We start from the raw sequence: 12,637 nt of genomic DNA on the forward strand, positions 1-12,637 counted from the left end.
CATAGTAACTCATAGTGAGTGTATGCTATAATAATATTTAGGAATTTGGTTAGGGGGAAAAGCCTGTTGTGATGTTTTCATATCTGTTCAAGAACTACTGTTTGAATGTATTTTCCTAAAGTTACACAACCAGTCTAGTCCATTAACAGCCTGTTAGTCTTACACTGAGAGCTGGGTTCACCAAGGCAAGGGATGGATTGCTTTGAATATCACAGCCACTCCCACAGGAAAAGGAAGAATCTGACTACACTCCTCTGAAATGTAGTTCAAAGATTTCGTGTTTAATTCCTATCGATGATATCAGAAAAAATGGTAGTCTGAATTAAATATCAAATTAAGTGATGGCAAAAATTTTGGTCGTCTCCAAAACCACAGAAATTAAAAAATAACCCAGCAGAAAAGTAATCCAAAAGAAAGAAAAACCTTCCCCTTTGCTTACCATTGAAAACCTACATATTAGATTATAGCTATTTTTATAGTTATAGTGATACTATAGTTAAAGTGATCATGTTTACTTTGGCCTAATCGGTTAGTGAGTGAGCTATGGGGTACCCTGGAGAGAGCACCCTAAAATCTAACCTCTGAAAAATATTTTTTTCAAGTTAAAGAAATCTCATGTGGTCTACTAAGATAATGTATTAGAAGTAGGATTTCCTGTTAACTTTTGGATTCTAGGGATTCAAGTTACATGTGTACCACAGTCTACATCGAAGGCACACAATGAAAAGTTAAGTAGTTGTTTAGAAATACAAATCAAATACTGGTCAGGTTGCCTTAAATGGCCCCTTTGCGTAGATTTAGCAGATGACCTGGAGGCGATGAGGCTCGCTACCTTCTTAGGCGATGTCTAATTTCAACACATTTTTAGCATAGTTGAAGAGGAAACATAAGTAAATTGCACAGACTTCTGAAATAAACCATATTCTTTTCTATATGGAATATGAGGTAGAATTTGAGTGCAGGCAAAAGCCTCAGAGGTAATGCAGAAGGCATCGACGCTGCTGCTTTCAACATTCCATAACCTAGCTGGGCATAACCTAGATGCCCATAACCAGGCATGCTGGCCGATGCCTGTAAGATGGACAACACCATATAAATCTAGCCTGAACAATTCAGGCACTTAACAAGACCCTGTCTCATGATAAAAACAGAAACCAAAGGACATGACATAGAGTTTACCTTGTTAACCACTCACTCTCAAGAGCACAGGCAGTAGCAGTAGCTGTACACATTTCTGCTCAACACATTCCTAGCCAAACTTCGCACTGTGTGTGAATTTTCACATGGCTTAAGAAGTGGGCTTTATCTAGCACCACAGAGCAAATTCCTTTTATAACTTTTTCTCCTTTGATTGCTAGATCCCAATTCTTCCTCATATTTCCTCTTTAATTCTCTACCCACCCTGTTCTTCACTTTCTTCGCTTCTAGACTTCTATCTGTACCTGTGTGGTAAGGCTACTCAAATGCTGTCCTTTAACATTTTTGTAACACTTTTGCAAAATAAGTTCTATGTTTTTTTACCTTTAAGTATTATTACATTTGATACTTGTGGATACGCCAAATATTGAAAGACAAAAGCTTGAAGGACATATTATTTAAGCTTAAGTTAAAGAGATTTTTGAATACGGAAGACTTTTAATCATATGTAACATAAATATAAAATAATATGAAATTTTAAATATTAATTCATTTGATTTTATTTGACTACTGTTTATTTTGGAAATTAAAATTTAATAGGAGAGACATAAGAAATGCACTTGAAAGACAGAATTCACTGTTAAAAATGACAATCTAGGGTGAGCCAGTAAATTTTCAAGAGATTTCCTTAGACATTTTCCTTTCGTAATTAAGTCCTATTAATCTTTATATTTAAAACTCCAAGTTTTATATTAAAAGAGCTGTATTACAAGATTTTTGTATTAAAAGATGTAACCGCTCAATTCCATAAAGTCCTAAATCAAGTAAGTGGAAATACTTTTGGAATCATAAATACCAGATGTGTGAGGTAACATGAACATATATTTATGATGTTTCTTTTTATTAAAATTTTGTAAGCTAAATATTAATGTTATGGTTAAACACTTTACAAAAGTGTGGCTTGATGTATTGCATGAAGATTTTTCTATGTAATCTATCATTTTAAATAAAACCAATTCACAAATATGACATTCATATTAAACTATTTCTGACAATGAAATTATTCAATATCTCAATTTCTTAAAAATTGAAATGATATTTGTTAAAGAGTACAACTATTTTAAATGGCTTATGGTTTTCAAATAATTAGTATTTAAATGGGCCTTAAGTTCATCAGCTTTCCAATTATTCACAAGCATTAAGTAACTTGTCTAAATCAGAAATTTTGTTAATGCACAGAAATAGAGACTGAATATCCAAATCTTCAGGACCTAGATACACACAGAGCCCCATAAAATATTTGATTAAGCACTGTGTTTAGAAAAATTATGTTCTGTTAAAAAGAAAAATTCAGTTTATTATCATATTATCAACACTGTAAACTTCAGAGATAGCCAATTATACATTTCTGTATACTTTGTTGACAGCTAATAAGACTTGAGTACATTATATTTTAATAGCACTCTGTTCAGCTTGGAGTAAAAATTAGGTGTAGAGTACATTCCGGTGCTCTAAAATTATTCTTAGATATGAAAAACATTCAGCTAAATTAATTCATACATTATTAATACAATAGCATGCAGTATTTTGATAGCTTTCAGCTTGGAAAACTATGCCCTTAAAGTTTAAAATGCAAATAATAACTCCACTTGTTTGTGCTTCCTTATGCATAGTGTATGGTATCATTAATACAAAGTCTTCTCTGTCCTGCAGATTAGTTAAATTCCTGCGCGCATACCCACATAATGGGACTGACTGTGAGAAGAGGAGCAGAGTTTTTCTCTTGATCTCATTTCCTTGTCCTGGGGTCTCTCAGTGGGCTGACTCAGGGTCCACTGTGGACACACAATAGCTTTGGTATCACTTATGCATACGATGACACGTCTCATCCTTGGGGCTTTGATGGACACCGAGAGTTAGCAAAATTAGTTGGGATTATTAGAAAAATACCAACAATATTCAAAGAGCTTTGGTCACCACTGAGTAATATGCAAATGCTGGGCAGAATCAGCACTGTTACAGTACTGATTATACACTGTGTCCAGTGTTTTAGTTTTAGACACAAGCGGCAAATAGTTCAGATTTTAAGATAATATTATGCTAGATAAAAGAATCAATGCTCAAGTGTGTGATCTTGCACCAATAAGCCAAAAACCAAGGTGACACCAACCACAGATGAATGTGGCGTCGATTAATTCATAGCCACAGAGTATAAGGCATGAGGCTTGCCACAGTTGGTATTTAAATCACCCAGGTTTTCAGCAGCCCACAAATACAGGGCAAGACATTAATTCAGTCCAGTTGCCATGAACACTAATACATCTGGACGTCTTAGTGCAATTATAAAGTCTAGCTAGCACAATTTAGATTGCAAAACCCTTAGAGCTAGGTGGGATAGAGCAAAGGAGAAACTGATGGAGTATCAAGGCCTGTGGGAACGCGGTCACTGGAGAGCAGACACTTTAGGTAAAAGCTCTTTATGTGTTTATTTGCTTTTAAGTGCAGACTGTGCTGCTGAACAACCCATGTGTCTGAGGTGTAAATTGGTCTGAAATCTGATTTTTACAGGTCAGGCCTATGTTTTCTGTAAGTACAAAAGTAGATCAAACTACATTCTAGATCAAGATACTAACTGCAAAGAAAGCCTGCCACCCAAATGTACATTCCTAAGACGTGGAATCCAAAGTAAAGACATGCAGAATTTATTAAAGAATGGTTGGGGGAACTGAGGATTCTGTGTCTAGTGCTGAGAAGTGTAACAAAGAGATGGTAGTTTTCTTCATATATTATAGCTACCAGCAAAATTCTTTAAAAACAGAATTAAGGTAAATGTTTAGAAAAGTAGTTAGAAATGTTAGAAAATGTTTAGAAAAGCAAATTATGAATCATAATTATGATTCATAATTTGCTTGGTATAGTCGAAAATAGTTAGTGTGGTGAAGTGCATACATGCAATTACACATGTATGAATACAACCCAGGAGCCAGTTTGCAATTCAGTCCTACTGTATAAACATGGGAAGGTCATCAGAAGACTTCCTGTAGTGGAGGGAAATTATTTGCAATGTGAAACAAGTAGTCACTCTAATACTTTAATGCCTTGATCCAAACTCAACAACATGGCACTGTGTGTGTGTCTGCGTGTCTGTATAAGCAAATAAAAATTAGAGATTATGAAAAAAGTTGATTATATTGGTTAATTTGACTGCTCTAATTTAACGGTGATCTGTTAGGCTGTGACTTTCTTTTCTATTGTCTTTAAAGCCATGTGACAGCTTTCGGGACATCACTGTTAGGCAGCAGGCACACTGGTAACCACTGGACTCTGTCCTGCAGCCTACTGCTATGTCTTAGCAGACAGCTATTCACACCCTACTGGTAAGCTCCAGGGTGATGTTTCAACATTTTGGGGTTACCAAAAAGAAACAAAGCAGTTCAATAACGAGCACTAAGTTTCCTCTATCTTGCAAACTTTGATTGTAAAACAAACTTGGTTTGGTTTTAAAGTAAAGCCATTCACACTGTTTCCCTTACATGAAAAGCAATACAGCATGAAATCAAAGACAGACAATAGGAAAAAATGGTGGTGAAATTCAGGACAATATACCTAAAAGTGCACCTTGACTTACATGTGTTAAATATTCTTTGGCTTACTAGTCTCATTTTTAGTCGGTATATATGATAATTAATTTTACAAGGCCTTACAAGATAAAAGAATCTGATGCTGAAAGATAAAAGGAGGCTGGAAGGAGGGGAAAAAGGGAAGGCATTGAGGTAAGTGTTGTATACGCCCCAGTCTCCTACAGTGAATGTAATCATTGCTTTATGACACGAGGGATGCAACCTGTGTGTTCTGCAAACACACACTAATACGAAATCAAAATTGAATGGTTCTCTATTAGAATAAATTTGTCTCTTATTTTAAAGGCAACCTGGAATGCCATACTGTGGCACATCACAGTGGAACTGTGAGAGCATTTGCCATTGCTTAAATTTTCAAATTTCCATTTGTTTCCAAAGTTTTGTTTCTTTTTAAAAATGAGCAGCCACCTTTACCCGCTACTTTTCTTTAAATAATCAGAGTAGGAAAAAACAGCAAAATTACATGCTGAAAAGGTGGATGATAAATTCCTTTGTATCACATGTTTCTCCAAATATCAGCAATACATAAATATTCAGTAGAGATCTGGTTCTAATACAGTCAAATAATTGCACAATTCTACTCGGTTCTGTACGAAGCTTTCAGGCTGTGTTTATTACCATGGCAACTAATGTTAAAAATCCAGGAAAGAAAGGCAGGGATGCTTCTTGTACTCAAACACAATAATAAAGTGAAGAACACTAAGCCATGTAAAGTACCTGTGCAATTTATTCTGAAATTCATTTTCTCTGTGAAGCATCTAAGTAGAAATCTTAAAAGGGTTTCCAATGAGATTCTAAACCCAAATTGCTTCTCTATTGTTCTCGTCTTTCCTGGTAGAGTCACCATTCCCATCATCTACGTGGGGGATGAGGGATGCAGTGAGAGGAACCACTTCCTGTTTGCATAGACGATAAACTGACGCTTTCTTTCATCTAATTACAGTAAAAACTTTCAACCTATGTACCATAAAGTGCTCTCGAGATGCCCCAGGTAGATGGTCAGAGGTTGCACTGACATTAGCAGAGAAAAGCTGTGGAATGAAAACAGCCTAGTAACATTTTCACCCTGGAGAAAGCAGCTGCTCTGCACAAGAACCTGAACTTCACAAGCGGAGGAGACGCACTCCTTTCCTAGCACATGGCCACCATAGGCACATGACTTGGGAGAGCCTCTGCTACACTGCCTTCATGCTCCATTCTTGAGCCACCTGAGGATCACTGAGTGAACTGCACGGCCCTTGCAATGAACAAAAATTTTTTAAAGAAAACAATAACCAGGGGCTGGAGATACAGCTCAGTGGTACAGCAACTGCCTGGCAAGATCAAAGTCATGAGTTCGATTCCCAGTATGAAAAAAAAAAAACAAACAAAATAACAATGACTAGGTCTAAAAGTTTGGCCTCCTCTTCACCATCAGCCCAGCAGAGCTCCAGCAGAGCTCCAGCTGGCTGACATGAGGCAGAGCCCCTTTCCAGCCTGAGACACAGCCCCTTTCCAGCCAGCTCAGAAAGACTGTGCTCTCAGAGTCTTCATGAATTTCACTCTGCCCCAGATGCACTGTGGAATGGCAAGAAAAATGGAGATGTCAGAGAAAGAGAAAATGCTGAGCAGACAGGAAGTGATTTTAACTTGTCCCAGATTATCTAGTGGAGGCTTCCACGCTCAAGAGCTGTCAGCAGTGCAAATTGCTCTGCTCTAATCAAGCTCCTCTCAATATTACAGGTGAGTGTGACCGAGAAGACAGTAGGCAGACCGGAAATAATAAAACAGTGCGGAGAACAGGCACAGATCTGTGCAGTGGCTCCCACACAGCCAACAAAGAAATCATGCTGTGTTATTGCTCGACAAAAACAGTAACTGGGAAATATTTCATTGCAATGAAATAACTCTTAGAAGAGTTCAAGGGGGAAGCTGTCAAAATGGCTAGAATATTTTTATTTCTAATTGCATTTCAATATTTTATCCAAACATCAATCTGTATATTTTACATCACAGGACATTGAATTGATTATTGCCATGAAAAGGAAAATATCAATTATAGTTGGGGTAATCATGATTATAATTTAGTGAATTCTAGAGTTGAACCTGTCTAAAGGAATATTTCCAATTAGTCAACCAATTCTAATAAGGAATAGTTACATTAGTACTAGCTATGTATCATCTGAACTATCTGTATATTACTCCAAAAGACTATGATATAAGTAATCACACTGTAGCTTCATGGATTATACTCAGGTTATTTTGTTCTGCAAATGGAAATGCTCAATAATAAGAAAAGGAATACCTGTACTTTGGTACTGCTTTGAATCATGTCTGGCCAGTATTAGTGCCACTGAAAGTCACTGCTTGTTCAGCCACCCTCCCAGCAGAGAGAACCGGAGGACAAGCAGAGTTTGGTGAGCAGGACTTGGGGTGAAAGTGAAGATGTGGTGCTCATCTTCAGGTTAATCATGGGCTGACAGGGCAATGACCATTCTATACACAAAAGTCATTTCCTATCCTAAAAATCTACCTTCCTGAGGATATAGAATGCACATGGGTCCTACACAGTCATTTCCTACTCAGATAACTGAAGATCTAGCCTATCTTACTGAGGGAAAAACTGGCAACACAGGAAAATAGTGGCTTATAACTGAGAACCTCATTCTCTCTTAATTGTAGGTGACCGACATTGGCACCACAATTTGGGGCCATCAGCAGCTCCACAGTGCGTCAGACATCAGGATCATTCATTCTGTACAGGAATGTGGGGGCTCATAAGCAAAGAACCATAAACAAAAGGAAAATGCTGACCCCTCTCACTTCTCCTGCTGGCTACAGTTTCCCTCCATTTCCTTTTTCTTTCAAGCAAAATAACAAAGTAAATATTTTATTAATGTTTGACTTATTGATGATGATTGCAGGAAAGTACAGAATTTTAATTAGGAAATTTACAGCTAAAACTGGACCTCTAAAGATGTTTACATACTCACTGATCTCATTAAGCAATATTAATAAATCAGGTTACTAGTAAATTATAACTGACTTTATAATTTGATATAATTTATAATTAAAAGCACTTTTATCTCAACAGTGGTATTTTATGAAGCCTTTAATTAATATTGAGACAAAAGACAAAGAACTCAAAATCCTACTTTTCAATTCAACATTAATCTCTAAAGAACACTGATTTTCATTCTGTAGTTGTCCTTTAAAATTTAGATACCAGTGTAACTGCTCTGGTTAGTCCCTTGATGGTTAAATCCAAAGCTCTTCCTAAATAAAAACAGACAATTTTGAGATATGCAGTGGAAGCAGAACTTGAAACAATAACATAGCTAATAAAATCTCAAATTGTAAAAGAACACAAAAAAGGGGAAAAAACTATCAACAAAATCAAAAGAAGTCACATTAGAAAAGTAAATTATAAGGTTGAGCATGTTAAACATTAACAAATGGGCACAAGATTGGCCCACGTGTGAAGATCTTGTTCCAGGAACCCTGGTCTGACAGCGACTGTAACAGATGCCCAGGGAACAGTGCATGTGAGGTAGGCTTTTGTCTGCCTGCAACCCACTCATCTATGGCTCTGCAGATAGATTGGTACCATCAGGATCACTCTACCTCCACCTTGTCCTGAGCATGTTTTGCTGATAAAATAGGTTAGACCAAAGACTGAACTTAGAACTAACTTAGGTCAGACCAAAAATTGAAATCAGTGAACACTGATTTTAGGAATAGAGTTTAAGATTTTGCTTTGCAGCATTTTCCTGCAGAATCTTCAAAGCCAAACACCAACAGGCAGACTCTAGCACACCTTAGGGTTTAAGGAAAGTTGTTCATGAATATCAAATATTTTTGTCTTTAAGTTCCCTGAACTTGCTTGATCTCATTTAATGTATTTTCAATAACATTCTGAATAGAACATTTTAGTTCAAAAGGAAATGCCTTATTCAGTTTTCCCATATTGATGCAAAAAATTATATATGAAAAGGCATTCAGCCATTTGCCTATACTTAGGAAGTCACGGTATCTTAGAAAACATTCTGGGGTTCAAAGCAAAAGTCAGATTTTCCTCATTCCATTGTCAGGGGCATAACAAGACTCAATTAGCAAGTATTAATACAGGCAGGAAACCTGCTCAGGATTACTCATGAACCATAAAGACAGTCTTACTTAATCCAGCTGGGAGATAAAGCCTTCCATCGTTCTGACTTTTCTGTATCACAGTGCTACCCTATATTTCAGTGAAAAGGATGGTATTATAAGCTCTCACTGCATGCAGCTATATTAGCTCTTCTTATGGCTATAAACCCAGTAAGTTCTCTGGCCTCAGGTGCTTTGGAATCTTCACTCTTCTTTCTTTACACAAGAGAATGAGTGAGATGCTTTGTTCTCTGAGATCTAGCCAGTGACACAACAGCTCCTTTTGGAACTGCACTGAGAACAGCGGGAGTCAAAGGCTCCTGATGCTGAGCAAACACAGGTGTGGTCACTGAGGAAGCAGGGAGACAAATCTAGAGACCTGATAGTACACAAGAAAAACTGTGCACACAGAAAGAACCCTGGTTAGGTGCAAAAGACCTCAGGACAGTACTTAGCTGCCTGAATTTGGACCTTTCCCCCAGATTTATCATAAGTGCTAAACCAAAGTCATTGCACGGATGTATTAGCCTCTATTCTGTTGCCCTAACAAAATCCCAGTGCTGTGGGAAGCTGAGATAGGAGAATAGCAGGTTAAAGAGTCAGTGAGACCCTGCCTTAAATTTAAAAAAAAGAGAAAGTTTTAAAAATCCTGTGGTCATAGCTCGAAGTGAGGCTCTGGAGTCAGTCTTCAGTGTTACAGGAAGAAAGACAAAAGCAGAAAGATGGTAGCAAGACAAAGGAATGAAAAAAGGAAGGAAGGAAGGAAGGAAGGAAGGAAGGAAGGAAGGAAGGAAGGAAGACAAAACCAAGTTCTTAGAAACTGAGTGTTTTTGGTTTTGTTTTTGTTTTTGTTTTTTTTTTAAAGAGGCTACTTTAGGTGAGAGTTTTGCAGGGCACCACCATCTGCTTAGCGTCTGGGACATGCCTCTTCTGCTGGGTTACGACATGCAGAAAAGCAATAAGGGCACAGGCCACAAGCAGAAGAAGCCAAGTGCAAAGGAAAGCCTTGATTCCTAAGACTCTACCATCACAAGAACACTTTAGGGTTCTGCAAGAGCTACATTTATCCCCATGAAGAGGAGGCCACCAATGGCTTACTTAACCCCTTTCTGCTAGGTAAAGCCCAGCTCTCAAAGGTCCCAGCAACTCTCAGTGTGCTATGTCGGGCCCTGTGGTTCCAGTACATGCACATTTGGGGAACACTCAAAGCCTTAGTCAAAGCCTAGCTCTGGCCTAGCAAATAAAGGTGTTCTGATGTTCAACTAGGTAATGCATAAGGCACCGCTTTGACAAACTACGGCAATAAAATTAATGATTTGGTCAAAACACCCACCATGGATTTCTGTTACTGTAGGAAAAACAACCTCTACAACCCAATGAGAAGCTTGTAAGTGCTCATTGGAACCATGAACCCTGTGAGGTCAGGCACTGAACCAGCAGAGAGGTAACACTGATGGTTCAGCATCGTCTTTCTCTTCTCGTCTACTGGGGACTTTGTGTACTGTGACCATGAAATCCTGACATTTTATTAATTCACACATGTTTTTCTATGACTGACTGAGTTAAGATATTCTCAAACTTCCTGCATTCAAACACATTTTTAAGTTATTCTCATAGGGTTAAGGTTAAGGTTACAGTTAGGGATATATACCATATATATCTGCTTAAGACCCCAATTAACCAGCTATGTTTAAACATTTTGATACAATGTGTTCTTTCACATAAAGAAAAGTAATTGAATGAAAATTATTAGGTCCCTAGTCTTGATCTGTTAATGTAAGACTACAAGTTAAATGAAAAAGCTAATTTGCATAAAGTAGGCATATAATAATTGAATACCATATTTTAAAACTTAGGAGGTTGAAGAGTTTTGTTAATTTTCCTTAGAGCATTTAAACAGAGCATTAACAAATTTCATGAGGGATGTATCTGCTTCTTCACACAGAATTAATACAACTGATGTGAACATGGATATTTCAATTATAGACTGTTCAATATAGTTGAAGTCGTATTTATGAAAAATAAAACATGCTTTTATTTAAAAATCAATGCTAATTAATATAAAGTTAGCCATGTTTTGCTTCATTTTTTCCCAAATGCACTAGTTCCTATAAAATTACTTCAAAAGCGTTAGGAATCAGAAAATACTAAGACATCACTATGCAGAGGGATAATAAAAATTCAAAGAGACACCATCAAAAGCTGAACAGAGATCAAGGTAGAAATGCAGTTACTTTCACATAAAACTTTGGCATGAGCATTAAGGGGAGAATTTTACAAATATTAAAGTAAATTTTAAGAAAAAAAATTCAGAAGCCAGTCAGAGTCTCTTACCCTGAAAAACTCTTTAGTGGAGCCAGAGTCTAATGTTCCGTAAGCAATTTCTGTTTGCTTAGAGAGATCCTCGGCACTTTCAATGGGAGACACCATCCTCTCTACAGTCAGGAAGGCAGCTAAGTTAGCCGTGTAGGAGGAGATTATGATCAGGGTAAAGAACCACCACACACCTCCGACAATGCGCCCAGAGAGGGATCTAATAACAAGCATGAGATCGATTTGTAAAGCGAAATGACTGAACAACAAAAAACAAGTTAGCAGCAATATGCAAATACTGACTTACAGGGAAAGATTTCATTGTACGCTTTTCCACATGTCGACTAGCTCATGAAGTTAAAACATCTCATTAAACATTTGGAGCGAGGGGTACAGACTGACTAGATTTCATGATATCCCCAGTGGCCAAAACCTCAGGTTCCTAGGATTCATTCATAGTTATGTGCTGAACTCCACAATAAGGTGGCTTTGAGACATCAACAGATAGTTCATCTACAATCACAGTACTTTACCCACCAATGGCATAAGTAAATAAATACAAGATAATCTAAGATCACCAGGAAAATTCATAAGAATGTACACAAACAAAATCAAACATTAAAAAAAGAAAGAAGATCCATAGATGTAACACTAAAAATAAAGAAAAGGCTACCTACACATGACCTAGATCTTCCAAGTACTCAAAAAGGCCCAAACATTCATCAGGATTTTATGTGCACAAAAATGTGGCTATTTAATACAGTGTAGGAAGGAAAATGGAAAAAATGATACTGCATGCAAAGGTATGATACAACATGCAATTCTTAATGAAAAAGTCAAACATACTGCCAGGGCCCTATTCCTTGTGTCTCCTACTTAGGATAAAAAAATCAAATGATAAACAAATTGGATGGTAATCCAGGTCTTTCCCAGAATGAAATATATAAGTGTGACAGCATTTCTGTGACTACGAATTCTTACAATGCCTTCAAATAATTGATTTCAAATAATTTGTTTCAAAATTTGAAGTATAGATACATCAATGCAGAAAAAGACACCTACCATATTGTTCTGTGACATTTGATGGATTTCTTCATGAAATTAAAAAATTGGAGCACTAGTAATTATTATCCAGTGAAGTGACTGTTTTGTTTTTAATAACACTGCTATCTCTAAATTTAGACTTGCTAGAATAAAATGATAATATTTCTAAACATTTAGATCACAAAATTTGGAGGGTATGGCCTAAACTAATGTTCATGGTAATTAGCATTAAGAAAAAGTATCTGTGATAAACAGGTGCTAGACTGAAAGTTTAGGTGAGAGAGAGACAGAGAGAGAGACAGAGACAGAGAGACAGAGGCCAGCTCATTTAAAATGAGAGATGTTTTAAGATAAAATTATGTTGCTTAAAAAAAAAA

General features: G+C 36.9%; 1 protein-coding gene across 5 annotated transcripts in view; it reads right to left on the bottom strand.

Annotated features, from left to right (window-relative positions):
- The window catches only part of Gria2 (glutamate ionotropic receptor AMPA type subunit 2), a 132,421-nt gene that overhangs the window by 7,636 nt on the left and 112,148 nt on the right, over nucleotides 1-12,637 (bottom strand). For all 5 annotated transcript variants that reach the window (XM_005006795.4, XM_003476981.5, XM_003476982.5 and 2 more), the window contains exon 12: nucleotides 11,238-11,436. In XM_005006795.4, the coding sequence (XP_005006852.1) occupies nucleotides 11,238-11,436 (199 nt within the window). The remainder of the gene's footprint in view (nucleotides 1-11,237; nucleotides 11,437-12,637) is intronic.

This window comes from Cavia porcellus, unplaced genomic scaffold (assembly GCF_034190915.1).
Source record: "Cavia porcellus strain 051 isolate PalLab524CR breed Dunkin Hartley unplaced genomic scaffold, mCavPor4.1 scaffold_14, whole genome shotgun sequence".
Taxonomy (NCBI): domain Eukaryota; kingdom Metazoa; phylum Chordata; class Mammalia; order Rodentia; family Caviidae; genus Cavia; species Cavia porcellus.